We start from the raw sequence: 27102 nt of genomic DNA, 5'->3' as shown, positions 1-27102 counted from the left end.
TGAGTAGGTCCTGTCCGCAAGTGCCGTCCCGTGTCTCTGCAAGGATCCCCCTCCTTCCTCCAGGCAGCTAGCCTCCACAAGTCATGCAGGGGAGTTATCAGCTCCGGCGGTAACTGGCACCCAAGGCGCTGTGGCTGGCCCAGCGGGATGCAGTGAGCTCAGCCGTGGAGGATGTATCAGCGTCCGAGCTCCGGTTATACAGGGCTTCAGCTCCTGGCTCCCCAGATACTGTAGCTTGACTGAGCAGGGCGTGAGGTGAGGTCCGGGGACTCTCGAGACGTTGCGGCTGGCCCAGGTGGAGCACGGGGTGCAGTATGCTCAGCACGAGCTCCGGTTGTACGGGGCTTCAGTTCGTGGCTCCCCAGACGCAGTAACTTGTCTGGGCAGTGCGAGGTCCGGGAAGGGCGCTTGGCTCTGCTGCTCAGGATACGAGTCCGGGGAGCTCACCTACCCACGTCCTACGTCCTCACCGCCGTGGCCACGCCCCTCATCCACAATTTCTAAGTCCTTATCTTCCCTTTAAATGCTTAAAATACCCAAGATGTTTTAAGTGAACTGTATTTATTACGTGTTAATAATATATATGAAGAAACTTCATCTACAGATCAGTATGTATCAAGTGCATCTTCTCACTCATCACAAGCATAGCGGTGTTTAGAAATGCTGTATGCTTGAAAAAAATCACAAAGGACATCTCTCCCAATAAGAGCTGCCGTTTGCGATACAAGGATTTCTGGGTTTATGACCTAGGGGTCCTTCTGTCCATGCGTGGAGACACTGGGAGGGATCCGATCCACTGCGAAGGAAGCACGTAGGCTTCTATTAGGCAACATATTCCGTATCATAGTGCATATAAAAATGCGTCCATACCTCTGAAAGTCGCATACCTCGCACCCACAGTGCCCTGCAAAACATTTTAGTCCACATACCTTTTTTGCACTTAAAAATCTTACGATTGGTAATTGTGTTATTATAGAATGGAAATATCTGTGAATCATTAATATTCACAGAATCCTACCAAACCCTGAAAACAATTGTAAAACCATGGCATTATAATAATAGAAATATCATCCTTTGATACTTTCATCCTACTTGGTCAATATTAGTTGAATGATGTTATGGCATTCATTAATGTCAGTAGTCTTTTTTGATAAGTCACTATAAACTTTGTCTGTGATATGCACCAATCATCTTCCCATCAATGCTGACAAGACTTGTATTACCTGCCGCTGGTAAGCATCAACATAACAGGACACTACAACTGCTATGCTTCATAATGGGGATAGCATTATTTATCTTTTATGCACGTTTCATTTGTGCCATAAATACGTCCAAGCGTTCAGGCTAAAAAGTTCCACTTTGTCACACCGCAACCATTTCTGGCGCACCTCTTCTAGCTGGGGTTTTGCAGGAAAGTATAGGTGTTTCAGTCAGAGCAGGATTCTTCTGACTTTCTCATAAAGGCCATTTTTTTGGAATGTCTGGGACATGGAACCCATGTAAATGATTTTCCACGTAGCCACAGACTTCTGTCACACATTCAATGACACAGTAAGCCTTATAGTTGCTTCTCTGTTAAGTGGTTTTCTCGTCAGGGAGCTAAGGTTTGTGGGGTTGTCCTGATTATGAGCTAGGATGTGTGGCTATAGTTTTATACACCATCTACGTCTGTACTATAGACTGTACTGCGCTCCACAGGGTGTGGAATGCTTTAGCAATGGTCTAGTATCCTTACACAGATATGTGGCTTTACATAATCATAACCCTCATATGTCTGGAATGCTTTTACATAATTTTGAATGTATATATATCATTATTTTTGTTTGTTTGTTTTTGTAGTGTATGCTCCCTGATCTAGGACCTCACAAAGTGGGGATTTGTATATTTACAAACAATTGAGAGATTCGGAGCTATAATTCCATGCACTGCAGTCAAATAGTCCATAATGTGACTTTTATAGGAAATGTATCGCACATGTGCACATATTACTTGCAGTTACAAGGGATATTTCATTTTAGTCATTTGTGGAAAATTTATATTTTATTTGGTTTGCATGGTGCTCAATACGTTGTATATAAATTCCTACTTCAATCTATTTGTGTATGCTCCCGTGAGCTTTTGCTGGCGAGTTTAAATCACTTGAGAAAAGCACTCCCTGAGGGGCAGATGTATTAACCTGGAGAAGGCATAAGGAAGTGATAAACCAGTGATATGTGCAAGGTGATAAAGGCACCAGCCAATCAGATCCTAATTGTTAATTTACATATTGGAGCTGATTGGCTGGTGCCTTTATCACCTTGCACATATCACTGGTTTATCACTTCCTTCTGCCTTCTCCAGGTTAATACATCTGCCCCTGAATGACTTATCTAATTTACAAATAACACACCAGTCTCCAAGGGTGATTTAGTCAGCTACACAAGCTACATAAAAGTAATAATGATTACATAAAGACAGTATTTATCTCATTTTGTTGGAGATGTGCTAAGCTTTGGAGAGTGATAAAGTAGAGAGAGAGATAAAGTACCTACTAATCAGCTCCTGTCATTTTTCAAACACAGCCTGTAACATGGCAGTTAGCAGCGGATTGGCTGGTACTTTATCACTCTCCAATGCCGAGTACAACTCCCCATTAATGTTATGGTAAAAATTTAGGGACAAACAGGGCGAAGTGCCATTGCAGCGGCATGGGAACCCCAGCAACAGCAGGTCATCTTGCCCATGTTTTTAGGGGAGGGAAAAAAGGGTAGCGGGGCAATCACCTTAGAAGTCTGAGCATGTCCCAGGGTAGATGTGTAATGCATGTATACCTGCTTATTGTTTATTATGAACTATTGAGCTAGAGAATAGAATTTAATAGCATACCTCCCAGCCATACCTATTTTATCAGAACAATTATTGCTCTATACCACTGTTATGTTTGGTACTGTATTGTTCCGCTCATCCTGGAAGTTGGGGTGGTAAGTCCTAATTACAGCACTATTTGGCAGTGAAAGTGTGATTGGAGAGGGTATGGAGCAGTAAGCCACTAGAACCATTGCTTCACTCCACCCCTTGTGATGTGGTCATGCAACCTCTGTGATATAGACATGACCCCTGTCCCTATCCTAACCCTTGGAATGTTGGGAAGTATACGAGGCTTAGAACCCATTAAGTTTATACAGCACGCAACATGTTGAAAGAGGTGTACTTATTTTGCCCAACAATTATTAAGTAAGAAATTATACCATCCATCCTCAGATTTATTACAATGTCTGTAATTTCAGACTTTTAATTCTTTCAGTAAAAACCACATCACAGAAAATGGAAATAGTAAAACCTTTTTTTTTAACCAGACCCTTGTAGTGCCTGAGTACTAAACTCTATAAGGGGCAGACAAATACTGACTGTTACTAGATGGATCTGAGGTCAGACACGTTGCTTAGCCAAGGAAATGAGTAGGAAATTGTATGAGACACAATACAGCCCAAGGATCTGGCACTGAACCAGTTATGTTTCAGTTTCTGGTAAAACACATAAGTCAATGGACATAAGATATAAAAGCTTTAGGATGTCTCTATTCCAGTACAAGATACAATTTCACATCCCGTAAATCTGCTCATATAACAGGAGTAATATTATACCCACGAGATACTGGTCATCTTGGCAGAGACCCAATTAATTTACAGCTTGCCAGTGCCACATATTTGTACAAATCATTGTTTTCTCCTCTGTGATTGACAATAAATCAGAAAGTTTTCACATTGATTCCAATTAATTATGTGTGTCGGCTGACAGAAAGTGGTCATGTCTTGTCCACTGTGCACCCTTCACAAAGAAAAGCTTTAAAATGAGAATGTACTGTATGTTCCCATGCAATACAAGATTACAATGGAAATGCAGTCAGTTAACAAAGAAATACATACTGTGCATTATGTACTTCACTGCGTGCCTGATTCAGAGTTGTATGCTAATGCATTCACATTTTTTTTACTGCAAAATTACCACATGCGCGCTCCCACGATGTGCATATTCAAATAAAAAATCGTGAAAACGGGATTACCGCAAAATTGGTGCTGAAAGTGAAAAATGAGTAAATTTGCCTGTACCCCCCAAAAAAAGGTAAACTAACAACCGATAACAGCATAGAAGTTCATTATTGGTTATAATAAAAGCATCTCTGGTACTTAAATTGGGTTAAATGGCTGTTATACACATTATTATTTTTTTTAAAGTAAAAAATGGGGTACTTAAAAATGGGTACAAGTATATATTTGGGGAATTTTAGGGGACTTTTAAAATAAAAAGTGGAAACACACAGATTACTCCCACCTGCAAATCTAAATACACTTGTCTGTTCATAAAGCACCCCAATAGACCTGTCCTACACCGTGTACCCCAATATCCATCATTATGCACTTTTTACATCAAAAATCTCATGCTATTATTGGGTAATTAAAAATAAAAACTTCTAAGTGCCTAATTAGTCATTCATGGTGGTGTCCCAGGGGTTCAAAACCAAATCCGATATTTTTTACTTAAATTAGAGATTTTCCACAAATGTATAACCTGCTCAGAGTAGATGAATTGAAAGTTGCTGTAAAATTACAGCAAAACCACTTTCGCAGCCAACTGAACAGACGCGTTTTGCCATTTGCGGTAAATTCACCTTTTTTTTTTTTTAACGAGAAAACCCCCATGGCTGCAATGTGCTGTTCCAAACAGAACATTGCAGCCAGCAGTAATGCTAGTTTTTCCTTTTACCCCACAGATGTGCATAACAACACTACTGATGTTGCAGATACCATATACTGTATGCCAGATATGCCCAGCTGAGCATCTTGGGTGCACATTCTGCCATAATGTAATCATTACAACACTAAGGCTCAGATTTATCAAGCCTTGGAGAGTGATAAATAGCACGGTGATAAAGTACCAACCAACCAGCTGCTAACTTCCATGTTACAGGCTGTGTTTGAAAAATGACATTTAGGAGCTGATTGGTTGGTACTTTATCACTGTGCAATGTATCACTCTCCAAGGATTGATAAATCTAGGCCTAAAATTAATTTTTAGACTATGTCCTCTCTTTTCTACATTACACTGTATGACATACAGCAGTTTCTTTGCTTACTCTTAATAACCAATTTACTTAACAGAAAGGATTTAGGGGCAAAGATTACTGTGTGCTATAAACAGAAATGCTGTTTCATAGTCTGCAGGGAAAAATTGCTTCCATTTTAAGAAAAATGGGCAGACATAAAAAATAGTGTGACACGACAAAGGGAATGCAGACAAGTCATGAGAATGGAATTGTAAGACATTCTTTCCTATCACTGGCAGGGAGGTAACTGTGTATAGTATACATGTCTGGTTTCATTACCCTGGCTTCCATCATGCACACCATGAGGACAACTGTGACTCATTTTAATCTTCTAAAATATTTTTGTATCAATACACGAAGCCACCTCAATATTCACATGCCAACATCATGACCTATAATTGAAGATGGTTTGGTAGTTTATTGTATTTCACTGAGCCATGATGAAAAGTCTTCAATAAGATTGCAATGATAAACCTATAGGTAAATGTAAACTGTAAACATGGTTCTGATGTTTGGCCATAGACTAGCAGTTAACCATTGCTTTTTATGAAAAAAAGAATCACTGTGTCGATTGGATTGTGTCATATGCGTAACAATAAAGATAAAGCATGTTTTATCGGACCATATAGCTCCATCATGGAATCCAAAACCCAAAATATAACATAGATCAAAACATACAGTATGCCACTCTCCAACTATTTAATTAACCGTGTCTGTTACCAGAGTCGCAACTACAAGATTCAAGAACTTGGGCAAGGAAGAAATCTGGGGCCCCTCTAGCCCTTAACTGTAAATAAATGAACCTAAAATACTGATCTCCCTTTGCCCCCTTTAGCTTTGCAGCCTGGGTGGATGCCCATCTCGCACAGCCCTAGTTACAGCCATTAATTCAAATAACAAGAACGTTTTTTTAATATCACAATTATTAAAATATTGTAACAATATTAACGAATTCATCGGCTGTACCACAATACTCTGGCCGCAGTGTGTTCATGAATATATAATTACCATACAATATGGCATCTAGCAGGGCCTTCTTTCCTCAAGTGCCTTTCCTTTTCTTACTTATACTCCATACTCCCTTTGATGGCAACTAACCCCTGGTTTTCCATACCTGTCCTATATTGTCTTGAAATGTAAATGCTGTTTTCTTGTTTGCTCATTTGATTATGTACTGTGTAATGGGCGCTGCCGGATCCCTTGTGGTGCCATATAAATAAAGGATGATAATAATAATAATAATAATAATAGTTCAAAGGTCCTCCAAAAGAACAGATGGCTTTTACACAGTAGGCAATTAAATGCAATTAGTTTATATTCCCCAGATGAGGTTTGGACTAGACGTCATATTTATGTATTTATGGTAATTGTATATTCATGAACTGCGGCCAGAGTATTGTGGTACAGCCAATGAAATCTTTTAAATTGTTATAATATTTTAATAATTGTGATACTAAATTTTTTTTCTTTTTATACATATATATGCGCTCCCCTTGTTTATGTTAAATACTTGCTTATATGTTTGGTATTCCAGAGTACCATACGGGAGCTGCAACAATAATTTGAGAGTGTGTGCAGATCTATAAGACTACTGTGGGAAAACAAAAGGGAATTATTTCCAGTCCATAGGAGGATCCTTTTGTGATTTACAGATTTTTTCTTTGTGGGAATTTTAATCTAACGAAGCAAGATAAACAAATAATATTTCTACATTTGGGAGAAGAGTACAATTCACTAGGTGACCTATAATAAGGAACCCCACTAAATGTCGTCATATTTTGGGAATCTTTTTCCTCAAGTTTTCTGATCTATAAACAATTTTTAGCACTATACTTGGCTCAATTAAAAGCCCTTACCTTTTATGAATGATACAGCTTTTCCAAAATAAACAGAGAGCTGATATTTAGAAAACACCCCTGAAGAAGTCGCTATAAGACGAAACGCGTTGGGTGAAAGATCTTTTATATTATTTTATTATTAATATTTTTTTTACATGAATAATATTGAAACATTCAACTGTATTTTCAATGTAAAAGAAATGTTCATCATTAATTCAATTTAATGCAAATGTGAATTTAAACTATATTGTTCTTATAATAAAAAGACATATGTGTTTTAAATATGGGTGTTTACATGTGTAAGGTCATCCTCTTTCTATAAATAATCCGTTAAACTCAATCTAACTATATTAGTTTATAAAATAAGTGCGCTCCACAGAGAAATCCTCTTTATTTTTATTTTTATTGATCTCTATTGACAAGGGATCCGCTCTGTGTTGAAGCTTGCCCTCCTTGTTTATATTAGTATTATTATTTTTGTTAATTGACATAAAGACTAACTGATATATAAGAAATAAAAAAACAAAACTTCAGTAGTAATTACTAAGAGCGCACTAAGGGATTATACGATTATATATATATATATATATATATAAATAATCATATATACATTATATATCTATATACATATATATATATATATATATATATATATATATTACACATACATACATACATACATACATACATACATACATACATACATACATACAGTGGGGTTTGAAAGTTTGGGCACCCCAGTATGTAAGAATATGTAAGACTTGTATGTTTAAATTGTAATCACTGATATTGTGATCTAAGTGAGCACCTGATTTTTTGTATTATCATGTATTAAAATTATGAATGGAATGAATATTAAATAGATATTATGAAAACGAGTTAGATATGATGCAACTATGTGGTATTGAAAGAAAGAAACACAATTGTAATGAGATTGGATACCATTATTAGTATTATATATGAAATTAGCTCTATGTTATAGAAATCGACACTGAGTGGTGCAGTTATTCACTATATGTAAATTTATTGAACACACCGTTTATTATTCATTTTTTGGAGTTTGTGATATAATTGCACTTTAAAGTATATGTAGCTGAAATGTTGTTAAATATTCTTTAGGGTTCAAATTTAACAGACCCTGTATACAAACTGAAAAGAGTCTGCAATCAGGTTCATTAACTAGCTGAATACCCTTAAATGCGTATGCGTTTATGCTTGGTATGTATAAAATTATATGATAAGACACCACACCTGATAGCACCCAGTAAAAATATGTCCGAATATTAAAATTATGGACTTCTAACCAATTAATAATATCCATAGGTTTTACCATCCTACAACCATTCTGCGTGAATTATCCATCTCTATTAAAAGTTGGTCCTATATATATGGACTATGGATGTTTTATATCCATGAAGGCCTTTGTTCCTTTTTTTGGTATGTATATTTTTCCTTCTCCATTTTCTCCTCCATTTTCCTTCCTTATGTGTATATGCATGTATATAAAAATTATAAAAATTATCCTTGAAATTTTAAAGGACCATACAATCACCCGTTTTATGTTTTAGTGATACCAAACAGAAACCCCTGATGAAGTCGTTCTGACGAAACGCGTTGGGTCGAATCAGTTACGGTCTCTTATCTAGTTCATCAGTACACCCTACAGAATATACACCTATAAGAGTGAGGGTGTTCTTTAAAGGCTTGAACAGAAAACCTATTGACTGTATCTGGATGTATTTCTTTTAAGAATGTTTATATGAATGTATGGAACCTTTTATTTGTAAAAAAATGTTCATATGAATTTATGGAATTCTATATGTTTTTTTTTTTAATAAAAACAAATTGGTACAGGTTGAGTATCCCTTATCCAAAATGCTTGGGACCAGAGGTATTTTGGATATCGGATTTTTCCGTATTTTGGAATAATTGCATACCATAATGAGATATCATGGTGATGGGACCTAAATCTAAGCACAGAATGCATTTATGTTACATATACACCTTATACACCCTGCCTGAAGGTCATTTTAGCCAATATTTTTTAGAACTTTGTGCATTAAACAAAGTGTATCTACTTTCACACAATTAATTTATGTTTCATATACACACAGCCTGAAGGTCATTTAATACAATATTTTTAATAACTGTGTGTAATAAACAAAGTTTGTGTACATTGAGCCATCAAAAAACAAAAGTTTCACTATCTCACTCTCACTCAAAATGTCCGTATTTTAGAATATTCCGTATTTCGGATATTTGGATATGGGATACTCAACCTGTATCATATCTAATTTAGGCCATTCTGGCCGTCTTTTTGTTCGGGTGTGTTCTCTGGTGTGAGGGTATACTTGCAGGTGATACCAGTTATAAAAATCCACACCGTGGAAGAACAGCTACTGGAAATACTAAAATCTGAGTGTTTTAAAGTTATACCAAGCGCAATTGGTTATTGTTTTGTTTATATATATATATATATATATATATATATATATATATATATATATAAATTATATTACTGTATAGTTATTTCAGAGCTGGTTAGAGCCATGCCTGCTCCCTTGTGTAAGGAAGAGACGCAAAGTTAAGTGGAGATGTGGTAACGTGCTAACTGACAGATGCTGATTAGTGCTGATTGCCAAAGACTAAGCTGTTAAATCTGTAATTTCACAAAACACACAATTAGGAGTTCAGTATTTCCTTGGCAGTGTTTTGTCAGACGTTGATGCAAACTAAGGGCCTGATTCAGACCTGATCGATCCTCTGAATTTGCATGTGAATACCCGCCCCGTGCAAGTCTGCATGCGTACGCCATACGAAAAGCTCTGCGTACACCGGTCAGCAGCAAATCTGTTTGCAACTCACTCACCATTGAATGTTTTTTCCAGTCTGTGCATAGCCCAGGACCTACTCCAACAGTGCGATAGCAACAGGCTGTTCGGGGCCGGAGCGGACATCACACACCCTCCCTGAAACAGTTTGGCCTCACACGTGCGTATTATGATCCATATGCAGAGATGGACGCTTTTGCACAGCAAAGGCAAAAGACACCTCCTGCAGCATCAGATCTAAACGTATTGCCCCCCTTCATGTTCTGGAAACGCAGGCAGCACGGCTTGGGGGCATTGCAAACAATCCAGCAGAAGGAGACCTGCACATGTGTAGTGCTGCATCTGCGCATACGCACATCTATAAACATCGGAGATGTACGTAAACCATAGGGTTTATGCAAGTGCATATTTAGAAAGAAGGGGGCCCAAGTGCAGTGTCCGTTCAGGCCCGCTCCTCCCCAACAGGCAGCGACCGTGACTCTGAGCACTAGGTGGTGCGCAGGTAAATGGCGCCATGGACACTTTCTGCGTTGTTTTACCCACTGCACATGCGCAAAACACTGGGAACATGGCCGCTGTCCCATTTTCCGGGAGACCTGCACACCACCTAGTACTCAGAGTCACTCATAAGGCTGATGCCGCTGGACTACGAAGAAATGAAAAAACTAAAAAAATGGGTATAAGGTGTTCGTTGTGGGCCCCTCTGGACACAGGGGTCAGTATGCACTGCACCCATTTTAGATGTGTTTACATACAGTACAGTACAGTACATGTCTGAATCAGGCCCTATGTGTTGTAAATTGGCCAGCAATTTACAAATATTAATCTGGCTATACCCGAGTGGGACTAGATGTCTAGATGTCAGGGCTCTTTATACAAACATTAATACTAGAAATCATTATATTTTCATGTTTAATTACAGTAGGTATATTATATATTGTTTCAAAACTTTTATAGTCCCTCAGCAGGGTTATTCTGGCACCCACAGAATACTGCTGAGAGATCTTCTACTTGAGAATACTTTCAATTTCTATGCATATTTAATACAAATTTGAATCCACAAATTCCAACCTTTTAGGTAGGTGAATAAGTTAATTTTAAACTATTTTTACAAAGTTATAATGCAAGTGTGCTTCAGAAAGAGATTGTTTATGTTTGCATTCTCTGTGTTTTCTAGAAAATCAGCAATTTAGATACGTTTTTCAGCAGTAACAACTCTGGAAAAGTAAGATCATTTGGAAACCTTTGATATGGTAAAAGGCATGGAAAGAAAAGTGAATTAACACTACAATGCTTTACAAAGGAAACTCTGATATTTTGGGGTGTGCCACACATATGCACCCAAGAGTTGTCTGCTATGTTGGACTATAGGTTTGTAATCTTGCGTCTATTTGTTAATGCTTCATTATTGTTTCTAGTTGTAAAGTGAATGCTGGCACTATATGAATAAATGTTAATAATCAATGGCATATCTGATCTAGTGTAGTGTATGTTTACACTGAGACATGAGAAAAGTACTACAGTTTTCAGACACTTACAAAATTATTAGCATTTACAAAGACTTTTCTACTGTAAGAATTGTCACTAAAACAAGGACATGAAATACAACTCAGTAGTAAGGTAATCAGTCACTGACCAAGGCACAGAGAAGGTCTACAGCTTCAAGAACCAGTTCCTGATGACCAATGCGTGTCACTCCAAGCTCCTCCAAATCCTGGTGCGATATCTGCAGTAGCTGTTCACCATTGATCTTCTCCCTTTCCACACATGGTACATACTGTTGCAAGGAGTCATCAAGTCCTAAATAAAATGGATAAATGTTCACAAACACTATAATAAAGTCCGTTGTCTCCCCTTTACTAATAAGCTAAAATTAAAAAGCTGTATTTTAAAATAAACTTGTAGTATATGGTCTATGGATACCCCAATGAGTGGTAGAGAAAACTGGTAGTTTATGTAACTATATATACAGTCCTGAATATTGAAGTACCGCCAATACATATTTAATATAAGTTTATTTTTCCATACACACCAACTAGCAGCCCCCATGAAGTGTCTTCTGTAGGATGGCTGTGTAAATTTTCCAAACAATTGTTTTAAAGTTTACTACAGTGGGGTATATTCAATAACTGTCGGAAGCTGCCATCTTGTCGGAAAGGGGTTCCGACCTATTAATTAGGGCTCTGTTTATTCCGACAAGTCGGGAAACCCGACTTGTCGGAATGCACGCTGATCGGCGGCTTCAGCCGCCAATCAGCGTGCATTGTCGGAAGCGGGGCCAAACCCGACAGGTTTTAGCCCCGTTTCTGACAATCTCAATCCGACTTTAAAAAAAGTCGGATTGAGATGAGGGAGCTGAGACCAGGAGACGGGAGAGCAGGAACCCAGCGGCAGCGTCCACCCGGCTCCAGCAAGCGAGGACGCCGCAGTGAGCCTCCGCTGCTGCAGCCACTGCTTCCCCATCTCCTCCTCTCAACCCCGTCCGCTCTATCTCCTCCGCTGCTCTCCCCACCGCCGCAGACATCTCACCCCTGGCGCCGCTGACAGATCCCTCCTCACCCCTGGCGCTGCTGACAGCTCCCTCTGCTGCTGCTGTCAGCGCACCCGCAGCACCGATAGAGGCAGCAGGTCAGGAATCCGGGAACGGCCAAATCAGACAGTCGGATTTGGCCACTCTTTTGAATAGGGGTTGTCGGGTCCATTCCAACAACTGCATGTCGGAATGGACCAGATTCTTATTGAATATACCCCATTGTAGCAAAAAAATATGTCTCTAGTAAAGGGCCATACTGACGGGGAGATTTTCCCGGAGATGTGTGCTAAGCGTTCTAGCACAGACCGCTCAGCACACATCTCTCCCCCCACTAAGCACAGCGCGATGTACTTAGCGAGGGGGGGACGGACACGGGGGCCGCTCATTTCATCCAGCGGTGAAATTAGCGACCTGCTAGATTGTGCCTGCATGCAGGCCAATCTAGCACCGGCGAAAGCGACGGAGCAAAGTTCTAAGCAATCTAGTCAGATTGCTTAGAAATTAGCTAAACATCGCTACGTGTGTAACCCCCTTAAGTTTATAAAAAGAAACAATATTATTCCCTTTGTTCAGTAAAACAATCGGTTGGACTTATTTTCACTATATAATGTATTAAACATGACACAGCAAAAGATAAAAGAAAAACCTGACTGCTCTGGATAAACAGGGACACAATATAAAATAGTGCGTTATGGTGGGATGTTGGGGTTATACAAGCTGTAAAAATGGGCAAACTGTCCAATACTGTCAATGATATTGTAGCAAAAGCTGTCAACCCATATCTGCATTTATTGAACATTTATTTAAAATTAAAACAAACAAAAACAATAAGCTTGATGGGTAGGGTGTCACTTTACATTGTACTTTCATCCAGGTGTGATCCTGTTTCTCAAAGATTTGTTTATATTGTTATCTGTTAGTACTAAGATCTGATCAAAATGTTATCCCACTCCTACTTCTGCCACTAGTTACCTGCTATTGTGTTTTTTTTTTTTTTCTTTCCTCTTCATTGCTCGCTTCCACCCCACCATGTGTTTTCCTGTAATGTTTACCTCCACTGATTGCACACCTTTCCATTGTGCCCTACATGCAGGGTACATCATACTACTACATAAGCATCAGTTTTCCAATATATGAACTAATATATGAACTTGGCCTTGTATGGCTCACCTCCCACAGTGTAACCTTCAAAGTGCGCCCAACATGGCTGCCCCATATGGTACACTTGTGGATGGGATGAAAAATACATGGACCTTGTGGTTTTGTTGGAACCCTACTCTAAACTGTAGGACTCTGAAATCACCCCCATTTTGTGTCATCTCTTCTAGGGGTAGACTATTCCACCCTGGGTAATCCTACGCGGAGCGCCCAAGATGGCTGCTGCACTTGGTACCTGTGAGGGTGGAATACACAACCCTTGGAAGTTATTACCCAAAATGCCTGCACCAATCCTGCGTTATGCTTTCTGTGGGCTTAAGGTTTTTCTTTTATGTCTGTGTTGCTTGTCTATTGTTGTATTACTCAAATCCTCTGTATCATGTGTATTGTTTTTGATGTCAGTAAAGCGCCTTGAGTCCTGTTGGAGAAAGAGCGCTATATAAATAAAATTATTATTATTATTATTATCTGTATCTTTTATTTCTCTAACGTCCTAGTGGATGCTGGGGACTCCGTAAGGACCATGGGGATAGACGGGCTCCGCAGGAGACATGGGCACTTTAAGAAAGAATTTAGGTTCTGGTGTGCACTGGCTCCTCCCTCTATGCCCCTCCTCCAGACCTCAGTTTGATACTGTGCCCAGACGAGCTGGGTGCTTTTCAGTGAGCTCTCCTGAGTTTGCAGAGAGAAAGTATTTTGTTAGGTTTTTTATTTTCAGGGAGCTCTGCTGGCAACAGACACCCTGCATCGTGGAAGCCGGGTGAGTATGAGAAGCAAAGAAGACTTCACAGGCGGCAGAAGACTCCGTTCTTCACTGAGGTAACGCACAGCACTGCAGCTGTGCGCCATTGCTCCCAAACACCTCACATACTCCGGTCACTGTAAGGGTGCAGGGCGCAGGGGGGGGGGTCGCCCTGGGCAGCATTTGGGACCTCTTTTGGCAAAAGTTAAACATATATACAGCTGGGCAATGTATATATGTATGAGACCCGGCCAAAAATTTCATATTTAAGCGGGACAGAAGCCCGCCGCTGAGGGGGCGGAGCTTCTTCCTCAGCACTCACCAGCGCCATTTTTTCTCCACAGCTCCGCTGAGAGGAAGCTCCCCAGGCTCTCGCCTCCTGATACACGGTAGAAGAGGGTAAAAAGAGAGGGGGGGCACATAAATAGGCGCAAAAAACAATATATAAACAGCAGCTACTGGGTTAACATTAAGTTAATGTGTTATTCCTGGGTTTATAGCGCTGGGGTGTGTGCTGGCATACTCTCTCTCTGTCTCTCCTAAGGGCCTTGTGGGGGAACGGTCTTCAAAAGGGCATTCCCTGTGTGTGTGTGTGTGTGTGTGTGTGTGTGTGTGTGTGTGTGTGTGTGTGTGTGTGTGTGTGTCGGTACGCTTGTGTCGACATGTCTGATGAGGAAGGCTATGTGGAAGCAGAGCGGGAGCAAGTGAATGTGGTGTCTCCGCCGACGGCGCCGACACCTGATTGGATGGATATGTGGAAGGTTTTAAATGATAATGTTAATTCCTTGCATAAAAGGTTAGAAAAAGCTGAAGCCTCAGGACAGTCAGGGTCCCAACCCGTGCCTGATCCTATGTCGCAGAGGCCGTCAGGGTCTCAGAAGCGCCCACTATCCCAAATTGTTGACACAGATACCGACATGGATTCTGACTCCAGTGTCGATTACGATGATGCAAAGTTACAGCCAAAATTGGCTAAATCCATCCGTTATATGATTATAGCAATTAAGGATGTGTTGCACATCACAGAGGAAATCCCAGTCCCTGACAAGAGGGTACATATGTATGGGGAAAAGAAGCCGGAGGTAACCTTTCCCCCCTCACACGAGCTAAATGAGTTATGTGAAAAGGCTTGGGAATCTCCAGATAAAAAACTGCAGATTTCCAAAAGGATTCTTATGGCGTATCCTTTCCCGCCAACGGACAGGTTACGCTGGGAATCCTCCCCTAGGGTGGACAAAGCTTTAACACGCTTATCCAAGAAGGTAGCACTGCCGTCACAGAATACGGCTACCCTCAAAGATGCTGCGGATCGCAAACAGGAGGTTACCCTGAAGTCCATTTATACACATTCAGGTACCTTACTGAGGCCGGCGATCGCGTCGGCCTGGGTGTGTAGTGCTGTAGCAGCATGGACGGATACCGTGTCTGAGGAAATTGATACCATAGACAAGGATACTATATTGTTGACCTTGGGGCATATTAAAGACGCTGTCCTATATATGAGAGATGCTCAAAGAGACATTAGTGTACTGGGTTCTAGAATAAATGCTATGTCAATTTCTGTCAGAAGGGTCCTGTGGACTCGGCAATGGACAGGTGATGCCGACTCAAAAAGGCATATGGAGGTTTTACCTTGCAAGGGTGAGGAATTGCTTGGGGAGGGTCTCTCAGACCTGGTCTCCACAGCTACTGCTGGAAAGTCAAATTTTTTGCCATATATGTTTCCTCACAGCCTAAGAGAGCAGCGTATTATCAAATGCAGTCCTTTCGATTGCAGAAAAACAAGAAAGTCCGAGGTGCGTCGTTTCTTGCCAAAGGCAGGGGCAGAGGAAAGAAGCTGCACAACACAGCTAGTTCCCAGGAACAGAAGTCCTCCCCGGCATCTACAAAATACACCGCATGACGCTGGGGCTTCACAAGCGGAGCTAGGCCCAGTGGGGGCACGTCTTCGAAATTTCAGCCACAAGTGGGTTCACTCCCAGTTGGATCCCTGGGCAATAGAGATTGAGTCTCAGGGATACAAGCTGGAATTCGAGGAGATGCCCCCTCACAGATACCTTAAATCGGCCCTACCAGCTTCCCCCCACGAGAGGGAAATAGTGTTAACTGCAATTCACAAATTGTATCTTCAACAGGTGGTGGTCAAGGTTCCCCTCCTTCAACAGGGAAGGGGTTATTATTCGACCATGTTTGTAGTCCCGAAACCGGACGGTTCGGTCAGACCCATATTGAATTTAAAATCCCTGAACATAAACCTGAAAAGGTTCAAGTTCAAGATGGAATCGTTGAGAGTGGTCATCGCAAGCCTGGAAGGGGGGGATTTTATGGTGTCTCTGGACATAAAGGATGCATACCTTCATGTCCCCATTTATCCACCTCATCAGGCGTACCTCAGATTTGTGGTACAGGATTGTCATTACCAATTTCAGACGTTGCCGTTTGGTCTCTCCACGGCACCGAGAATATTTACCAAGGTAATGGCGGAAATGATGGTACTCCTGCGGAAGCAAGGAGTCACCATTATCCCATACTTGGACGATCTCCTCATAAAAGCGAGATCGAGAGAGCAGTTGCTGATCAGCGTAGCACTTTCTCTGGAAGTGTTACGGCAACACGGCTGGATTCTAAACATTCCAAAGTCGCAGTTGGTTCCTACGACTCGTCTGCCTTTCCTGGGCATGATTCTAGACACAGACCAGAAAAGGGTTTATCTCCCGTTGGAGAAAGCTCAGGAACTCATGACACTGGTCAGGAACCTATTAAAACCAAAACAGGTGTCAGTGCATCACTGCACTCGTGTCCTGGGAAAGATGGTGGCATCATACGAGGCCATTCCCTTCGGCAGGTTCCATGCGAGGACTTTCCAATGGGACTTACTGGACAAGTGGTCCGGATCACATCTTCAGATGCATCGGTTAATCACCCTATCCCCCAGGGCCAGGGTGTCACTCCTGTGGTGGCTACAGAGCGCTCACCTTCTCGAGGGCCGCAGATTCGGCATTCAGGACTGGGTCCTGGTGACCATGGACGCAAGCCTCCGAGGTTGAGGTGCAGTCACACAGGGAAGAAATTTCCAAGGTCTGTGCTCAAGTCAAGAGACTTGCCTTCACATCAACATCCTGGAACTAAGGGCCATATACAACGCCCTACGTCAAGCAGAGACCCTGCTTCGCGACCAACCGGTTCTGATTCAGTCAGACAACATCACCGCAGTGGCTCATGTAAACTGCGAAGGCGGCACAAGGAGCAGAGTGGCGATGATGGAAGCCACCAAGATTCTTCGCTGGGCGGAGAATCACGTAAGCGAACTGTCAGCAGTGTTCATCCCGGGAGTGGACAACTGGGAAGCAGACTTCCTCAGCAGACACGACCTCCACCCAGGAGAGTGGGGACTTCATCAGGAAGTCTTTGCACAGATTACAAGTCGTGGGAACTGCCACAGGTGGACATGATGGCATCCCGCCTCAACAAAAAGCTACAGCGGTATTGCGCCAGGTCAAGAGACCCTCAGGCGATAGCTGTAGACGCCCTGGTGACACCGTGGGTGTTCCAGTCGGTCTATGTATTTCCTCCTCTTCCTCTCATACCCAAGGTGCTGAGGATAATAAGAAAAAGAGGAGTGAGAACAATACTCATTGTTCCAGATTGGCCACGAAGGACTTGGTATCCAGATCTGCAAGAAATGCTCACAGAGGACCCGTGGCCTCTTCCTCTAAGACAGGACTTGTTGCAACAGGGGCCCTGTCTGTTCCAAGACTTACCGCGGCTGTGTTTGACGGCATGGCGGTTGAACGCCGGATCCTAGCAGAGAAAGGCATTCCGGATGAGGTCATTCCTACGCTGATAAAGGCTAGGAAGGACGTGACAGCTCAACATTATCACCGTATATGGCGAAAATATGTTGCTTGGTGTGAGGCCAGGAATGCTCCTACGGAGGAATTCCAGCTGGGCCGTTTCCTTCACTTCCTACAGTCCGGAGTGAATTTGGGCCTAAAATTGGGTACCATTAAGGTCTAGATTTCGGCCCTATCCATTTTCTTTCAAAAAGAGTTGGCTTCTTTACCTGAAGTTCAGACGTTTGTAAAGGGAGTGCTGCATATTCAGCCCCCTTTTGTGCCTCCAGTGGCACCTTGGGATCTTAACGTGGTTTCCTGAAATCCCACTGGTTTGAACCACTCAAAACGGTGGAGTTGAAATATCTCACGTGGAAGGTGGTCATGCTATTAGCCTTGGCTTCGGCTAGGCGTGTGTCAGAGTTGGCGGCTTTGTCACATAAAAGCCCCTATCTGGTTTTCCATGCGGATAGAGCAGAATTGCGGACCCGTCCACAATTTCTGCCGAAAGTGGTTTCATCCTTTCATATAAACCAACCTATTGTGGTGCCTGTGGCTACTACTGACTTGGAGGATTCCGAGTTACTTGATGTGGTATGGGCTTTGAAGGTTTATGTAGCCAGAACGGCTAGGGTCAGGAAAACAGAGTCTTTGTTTATCCTGTATGCTTCCAACAAGCTTGGTGCTCCTGCTTCAAAGCAAACATTGCTCGCTGGATCTGTAACACGATTCAGCAGGCTCATTCTGCGGCTGGATTGCCGCTGCCAAAATCAGTTAAGGCCCATTCCACTAGGAAGGTGGGCTCTTCTTGGGCGGCTGCCCGAGGGGTCTCGGCATTACAGCTTTGCCGAGCGGCTACTTGGTCAGGTTCAAACACTTTTGCAAAGTTCTACAAGTTTGATACCCTGGCTGAGGAGGACCTTGTGTTTGCTCAATCGGTGCTGCAGAGTCATCCGCATTCTCCCGCCCGTTTGGGAGCTTTGGTATAATCCCCATGGTCCTTACGAAGTCCCCAGCATCCACTAGGATGTTAGAGAAAATAAGATTTTACTTACCGGTAAATCTATTTCTCGTAGTCCGTAGTGGATGCTGGGCGCCCGTCCCAAGTGCGGACTTCTTCTGCAATACTTGTATATAGTTATTTCTTCAATAAGGGTTAAGTTATGGTTGCATCAGGGTTGGACCTGATGCTCTGTTATTTGTCATACTGTTAACTGGTTGTTATCACATGTTATACGGTGTGATTGGTGTGGCTGGTATGAATCTTGCCCTGGATTACCAAAATCCTTTCCTTGTACTGTCAGCTCTTCTGGGCACAGTTTCTCTAACTGAGGTCTGGAGGAGGGACATAGAGGGAGGAGCCAGTGCACACCAGAACCTAAATTCTTTCTTAAATCTATTTCTCGTAGTCCGTAGTGGATGCTGGGGACTCCGTAAGGACCATGGGGATAGACGGGCTCCGCAGGAGACATGGGCACTTTAAGAAAGAATTTAGGTTCTGGTGTGCACTGGTTCCTCCCTCTATGCCCCTCCTCCAGACCGTTCTGGCCACATAAACCTTCAAAGCCCTGACCACATCAAGCAAATCGGAATCCTCCAAGTCAGTAGTAGCCACAGGCACCACAATAGGTTGGTTTATATGAAAAGATGAAACCACTTTCGGCAGAAATTGTGGACGGGTCCGCAATTCTGCTCTATCCACATGAAAAACCATATAGGGGCTTTTATGTGACAAAGCCGCCAACTCTGACACACGCCTAGCCGAAGCCAAGGCTAATAGCATGACCACCTTCCACGTGAGATATTTCAACTCCACCGTTTTAAGTGGTTCAAACCAGTGGGATTTCAGGAAACTTAACACCACGTTGGCTAGGGCCGAAATCTGGACCTTAATGGAACCCAATTTTAGGCCCAAATTCACTCCGGACTGTAGGAAGTGAAGGAAACGGCCCAGCTGGAATTCCTCCGTAGGAGCATTCCTGGCCTCACACCAAGCAACATATTTTCGCCATATACGGTGATAATGTTGAGCTGTCACGTCCTTCCTAGCCTTTATCAGCGTAGGAATGACCTCATCCGGAATGCCTTTCTCTGCTAGGATCCGGCGTTCAACCGCCATGCCGTCAAACACAGCCGCGGTAAGTCTTGGAACAGACAGGGCCCCTGTTGCAACAAGTCCTGTCTTAGAGGAAGAGGCCACGGGTCCTCTGTGAGCATTTCTTGCAGATCTGGATACCAAGTCCTTCGTGGCCAATCTGGAACAATGAGTACTGTTCTCACTCCTCTTTTTCTTATTATCCTCACCACCTTGGGTATGAGAGGAAGAGGAGGAAATACATAGACCGACTGGAACACCCACGGTGTCACCAGGGCGTCCACAGCTATCGCCTGAGGGTCTCTTGACCTGGCGCAATACCTCTGTAGCTTTTTGTTGAGGCGGGATGCCATCATGTCCACCTGTGGCAGTTCCCACCGACTTGTAATCTGTGCGAAGACTTCCTGATGAAGTCCCCACTCTCCTGGGTGGAGGTCGTGTCTACTGAGGAAGTCTGCTTCCCAGTTGTCCACTCCCGGGATGAACACTGCTGACAGAGCGCTTACGTGATTCTCCGCCCAGCGAAGAATTCTGGTGGCTTCCGCCATCGCCACCCTGCTCCTTGTGCCGCCTTGTCGGTTTACATGAGCCACTGCGGTGATGTTGTCTGACTGAATCAGAACCGGTTGGTCGCGAAGCAGGGTCTCCGCTTGACGTAGGGCGTTGTATATGGCCTTTAGTTCCAGGATGTTGATGTGAAGGCAAGTCTCTTGACTTGACCACAGACCTTGGAAATTTCTTCCCTGTGTGACTGCTCCCCAACCTCGGAGGCTTGCGTCCGTGGTCACCAGGACCCAGTCCTGAATGCCGAATCTGCGGCCCTCGAGAAGGTGAGCGCTCTGTAGCCACCACAGGAGTGACACCCTGGCCATGGGGGATAGGGTGATTAACTGATGCATCTGAAGATGTGATCCGGACCACTTGTCCAGTAAGTCCCATTGAAAGGTCCTCGCATGGAACCTGCCGAAGGGAATGGCCTCGTATGATGCCACCATCTTTCCCAGGACTCGGGTGCAGTGATGTACTGACACCTGTTTTGGTTTTAATAGGTTCCTGACCAGTGTCATGAGTTCCTGAGCTTTCTCTATCGGGAGATAAACCCTTTTCTGGTCTGTGTCTAGAATCATGCCCAGGAAAGGCAGACGAGTCGTAGGAACCTACTGCGACTTTGGAATATTCAGAATCCAGCCGTGTTGCCGTAACACTTCCAGAGAAAGTGCAACGCTATTCAGCAACTGCTCTCTTGATCTCGCTTTTATGAGGAGATCGTCCAAGTACGGAATAATGGTGACCCCTTGCTTCCGTAGGAGTACCATCATTTCCGCCATTACCTTGGTAAATATTCTCGGTGCCGTGGAGAGACCAAACGGCAACGTCTGAAATTGGTAATGACAATCCTGTACCACAAATCTGAGGTACGCCTGATGAGGTGGATAAATGGGGACATGAAGGTATGCATCCTTTATGTCCAGAGACACCATAAAATCCCCCCCTTCCAGGCTTGCGATGACCACTCTCAACGATTCCATCTTGAACTTGAACCTTTTCAGGTATATGTTCAGGGATTTTAAATTCAATATGGGTCTGACCGAACCGTCCGGTTTCGGGACTACAAACATGGTCGAATAATAACCCCTTCCCTGTTGAAGGAGGGGAACCTTGACCACCACCTGTTAAAGATACAATTTGTGAATTGCAGTTAACACTATTTCCCTCTCGTGGGGGGAAGCTGGTAGGGCCGATTTGAGGTATCGGTGAGGGGGCATCTCTTCGAATTCCAGCTTGTATCCCTGAGACACAATTAATATCGCCCAGGGATCCACCTGGGAGTGAATCCACTTGTGGCTGAAATTTCGAAGACGTGCCCCCACCGGGCCTAGCTCCGCCTGTGGAGCCCCAGCGTCATGCAGTGGATTTTGTAGAGGCCGGGGAGGACTTCTGTTCCTGGGAACTAGCTGTGTTGTGCAGCTTCTTACCTCTGCCCCTGCCTCTGGCAAGAAAGGACGCACCTCGGACTTTCTTGTTACTTTGTGATCGAAAGGACTGCATTTGATAATACGGTGCTTTCTTAGGCTGTGAGGGAATAAAAGGCAAAAAATTTGACTTTCCAGCTGTAGCTGTGGAGACCAGGTCCGAGAGACCCTCCCCAAACAATTCCTCACCCTTGTAAGGTAAAACCTCCATATGCCTTTTTGAGTCGGCATCACCTGTCCATTGCCGAGTCCACAGGACCCTTCTGGCAGAAATCGACATAGCATTTATTCTAGAACCCAGTAGACTAATGTCTCTTTGAGCATCTCTCATATATAGGACAGCGTCTTTAATAAGCCCCAAGGTCAACAATACAGTATCCTTGTCTAAGGTATCAATTTCCTCAGATAAGGTATTCGTCCATGCTGCTACAGCACTACACACCCAGGCCGACACGATTGCCGGCCTCAGTAAGGTACCTGAATGTGTATAAATGGACTTCAGGGTAACCTCCTGTTTGCGATCCGCAGCATCTTTGAGGGTAGCCGTATCCTGTGACGGCAGGGCTACCTTCTTGGATAAGCGTGTTAAAGCTTTGTCCACCCTAGGGGAGGATTCCCAGCGTAACCTGTCCGTTGGCGGGAAAGGATACGCCATAAGAATCCTTTTGGAAATCTGCAGTTTTTTATCTGGAGATTCCCAAGCCTTTTCACATAACCCATTTAGCTCGTGTGAGGGGGGAAAGGTTACCTCCGGCTTCTTTTCCCCATACATATGCACCCTCTTGTCAGGGACTGGGGTTTCCTCTGTGATGTGCAACACATCCTTAATTGCTATAATCATATAACGGATGGATTTAGCCAATTTTGGCTGTAACTTTGCATCATCGTAATCGACACTGGAGTCAGAATCCATGTCGGTATCTGTGTCAACAATTTGGGATAGTGGGCGCTTCTGAGACCCTGACGGCCTCTGCGACATAGGATCAGGCACGGGTTGGGACCCTGACTGTCCCGAGGCTTCAGCTTTTTCCAACTTTTTATGCAAGGAATTAACATTATCATTTAAAACCTTCCACATATCCATCCAATCAGGTGTCGGCGCCGTCGGCGGAGACACCACGTTCATTTGCTCCCGCTCTGCTTCCACATAGCCTTCCTCATCAGACATGTCGACACAAGCGTGCCGACACACCACACACACACAGGGAATGCCCTCTCTGAAGACAATTCCCCCACAAGGCCCTTTGGAGAGACAGAGAGAGAGTATGCCAGCACACACCCCAGCGCTATAAACCCAGGAATAACACAGTAACATAATGTTAACCCAGTAGCTGCTGTTTATATTGCTTTTTGCGCCTAATTATGTGCCCCCCCTCTCTTTTTACCCTCTTCTACCGTGTATCTGCAGGGGAGAGCCTGGGGAGCTTCCTCTCAGCGAAGCTGTGGAGAAAAAATGGCGCTGGTGAGTGCTGAGGAAGAAGTCCCGCCCCCTCGGCGGCGGGCTTCTGTCCCGCTTAAATATGCAATTTTTTGGCGGGGGCTCATACATATATACAGTGCCCAGCTGTATATATGCTTAACTTTGCCAAAAGAGGTCCCAAATGCTGCCCAGGGCCCCCCCACGCTCTGCACCCTTACAGTGACCGGAGTATGTGTAGGTGTGTGGAGCAATGGCGCACAGCTGCGGTGCTGTGCGTTACCTCAGTGAAGAACACGGAGTCAACTGCCGCCTGTGAAGTCTTCTTTGCTTCTCATACTCACCCGGCTTCTGTCTTCCGGCTCTGCGAGGGGGACGGCGGCGCGGCTCCGGGACCGGACGGCGAGGGTGATATCCTGCGTACCGATCCCTCTGGAGCTAATGGTGTCCAGTAGCCTAAGAAGCAGGACCTAGCTTCAGAGAGTAGGGCTGCTTCTCTCCCCTCAGTCCCACGATGCAGGGAGTCTGTTGCCAGCAGAGCTCCCTGAAAATAAAAAACCTAACAAAATACTTTCTCTCAGCAAACTCAGGAGAGCTCACTGAAAAGCACCCAGCTCGTCTGGGCACAGTATCAAACCGAGGTCTGGAGGAGGGGCATAGAGGGAGGAGCCAGTGCACACCAGAACCTAAATTCTTTCTTAAAGTGCCCATGTCTCCTGCGGAGCCCGTCTATCCCCATGGTCCTTACGGAGTCTCCAGCGTCCACTAGGACGTTAGAGAAACTGGATGTATATCAGAGAATACTTGTACTCAATATTCCTGTAGTTATGCACTTGTTCTTAACTAACATTGCCTAAACGACATGTAGAATACTTAAGTGTCCTGTAAATGCACAGCGCTAATGAGGCTGGCGGCTTTACAGAGGAGACAGTGCCCAGCAGTCCCAGAATCAGCGCAGCTCTGTGTAATTGCGCCCAAACGCAGACAGGGAGTGAGGGAGAGAGAGATGCAGCTCCAGGGAGGAAACATCTACTGCAGATGACGCCTGGGGATGGGGGAGGGGCTACAGGTCAGCGCCTTATCCCCTTTACTGGACTTCACCAACGGGTACTATGGAGCCTGTATCAAACGGATTTTAGTAAATCCGACCTGTGTTCCTTGCCCTGGTGGATATAGTGGGGTCCCTGCACGGCCACAGTGTCCATGCCAGTGGCGCAGTCCGCCTACGGGGACCGCGACCGGATCGCGATTTTGTCGGGTCCAGTCTGGGGGACCCTCTTACCTCCTCCCAATCATGCGGCCACGCGATCCAGGAGAGTAGCGCCAGTATGTGTGCCTGATGAGACCGGAGCACCTCCGCTGTAAGTACCCGGCAACCAGGGAGCGAGAGTATACAGTGCCGCTGGGGGAGGTGAGGGAGCCGCAGCACGATATGTCAGCATGACATACCACTAAGTGCCTATGCTGCGGCCCTTGAAGTGTTTCTTCTCAGAAAAGCTCTTCTCAGGGCTACCTAACGCAGCCCTCCCTGTTAGCTGCCAGTGCTTCAGGCAATAACTTACAAACTGAGCTCCAGTGCCTGGAGGCGGGGATATAGAGGAGGCGGTGCAGTGCATCCTGGGAACAGTCAAAGCTTTAGCCTGTTGGTGCCTCGGATCAAGATCCAACTCTACACCCTGATGTTATTCCCTGTGGAATACCAGTGTACCCCGCTGCAGAAAAGTATGTTTCTTTGCTTGTTGTTACCAAATGCATCATTTACTTCAGTTACACACAGTTCTGCTCTGGTAAAAATAGGATTTTGGTTACCTACCGGTAAATCCTTTTCTCGTAGTCCGTAGAGGATGCTGGGGTCCATATTAGTACCATGGGGTATAGACGGGTCCACCAGGAGCCATTGGCACTTTAAGAGTTTAATAGTGTGGGATGGCTCCTCCCTCTATGCCCCTCCTACCAGACTCAGCCTAGAAACTGTGCCCAAGGACACGACATATTTTAAGAGAAGGAATTACACAGATAGTGGCGAGATTCATACCAGCTCAAACAAACATGAGAATCCGGCCAACATGCCGGAACAACTTCAGCAACAGCTGAAACAGTAAATAACGCAGAACTTACCTAGGAACCAGGTAACACCGAACCATAAAACCAATGCAAGAAAACGAAGCGCTGGGGGGGCGCCCAGCATCCTCTACGGACTACGAGAAAAGGATTTACCGGTAGGTAATTAAAATCCTATTTTCGCTTACATCCTAGAGGATGCTGGGGTCCATATTAGTACCATGGGGATGTACCAAAGCTCCCAGTACAGGAGGGAGAGCGCGGAGGCTCCTGCAACACTGCCTGACCAAACTTGAGGTCATCAGAGGCCAAAGTATCGAACTTGTAAAACTTGGCAACGTGTTCGACCCAGACCAAGTAGCTGCTCGGCAGAGTTGTACCGCCGAGAAACCCCGGGCAGCCGCCCAAGAAGAGCCCACTTTACGAGTAGAGTGGGCCTTTACAGATCTCGGACACGGCAATCCTGCCGTGGAATAAGCATGCTGGATAGTGAAAATGATCCAGCGGGAAATCGACAGCTACGAAGCAGGACATCCAATTTTCTTTGGATCATAGAGGACAAACAGAGAGTCACTTTTCCTATGACGAGCCGTCCTCTTCAGGTAAATCTTTAAAGTCCTCACTACATCCAAGGCATTTGAAGTAATTGAGGAGTCAGTAGCCACTGGCACCACAATAGGTTGGTTGATGTGGAAAGCCGACACAACCTTAGGTAGGAACTGTGGATGAGTCCTAAGTTCCGCCCTTTCTTCATGGAACATCAGATAGGGTCTTTGACAAGATAAAGCCCCCAATTCCGACACGAGTCGTGCAGAAGCCAAGGCCAACAAGGTGATCGCCTTCCACGTTAGAAACTTGAGCTCAGCCTCCTGGCTCAAACCAGGCAGATTGGAGTAACTGCAGCACCACATCAAGATCCCATGGAGCCGTAGGCGCCACAAAGGAAGGCTGGATGTGCAGAACCTCTTTCAAAAAGGTCTGAACCTCAGGAAGAACAGCCAATTGTTTTGGAAGAAGATTGACAAAGAAGAGATCTGGACCTTGACGGAGCCCAGTCTCAGACCCATATCCACCCCTGCTTGCAGGAAAAGAAGAAAACGTCCAAGTTGAAACTCCACCGCCGGAAACTTCTTGGCCTCACACCAAGAAACATATTTCTTCCAAATGCGATGGTAATGTTTAGACGTTACCCCCTTCCTTGCCTGTATCAGGGTAGGAATGACCCTCACTCGGGATACCTTTCCGAGCTAAGATCTGGCGTTCAACCGCCATGCCGTCAAACGTAGCTACGGTAAGTCTTGATAAGCGAACGGCCCCTGCAGAAGCAGATCCTCCTGAAGAAGGTAAAGGCCGTGGATCTTCCAGCAGAAGATCCAGCAGATCCGCGTACCAACCCCTCCTTGGCCAGTCCGGAGCAATGAGGATTGCCAGAACCTTTGTTCTTCTTACGAGCTGAAGAACCTTTGGTATCAGAGGAAGTGGAGTGAACACATACACTGACATGAACACCCACGGTGTTACCAGTGCGTCCACCGCCA

The 27102-nt window shown here is 44.4% G+C and overlaps 1 protein-coding gene across 1 annotated transcript in view; it reads right to left on the bottom strand.

Annotated features, from left to right (window-relative positions):
* CNKSR3 (CNKSR family member 3) overlaps positions 1–27102 on the bottom strand; it is a 315713-nt gene that overhangs the window by 194997 nt on the left and 93614 nt on the right. The window contains exon 2 of the mRNA XM_063917716.1: positions 11389–11552. Coding sequence (XP_063773786.1) covers positions 11389–11552 — 164 coding nt within the window. The remainder of the gene's footprint in view (positions 1–11388; positions 11553–27102) is intronic.

This window comes from Pseudophryne corroboree, chromosome 4 (assembly GCF_028390025.1).
Source record: "Pseudophryne corroboree isolate aPseCor3 chromosome 4, aPseCor3.hap2, whole genome shotgun sequence".
NCBI classification, from domain to species: domain Eukaryota; kingdom Metazoa; phylum Chordata; class Amphibia; order Anura; family Myobatrachidae; genus Pseudophryne; species Pseudophryne corroboree.
The sequence above is the reverse complement of the archived record's forward strand: the minus strand, read 5'-3'. Positions and strand labels throughout refer to the sequence as shown.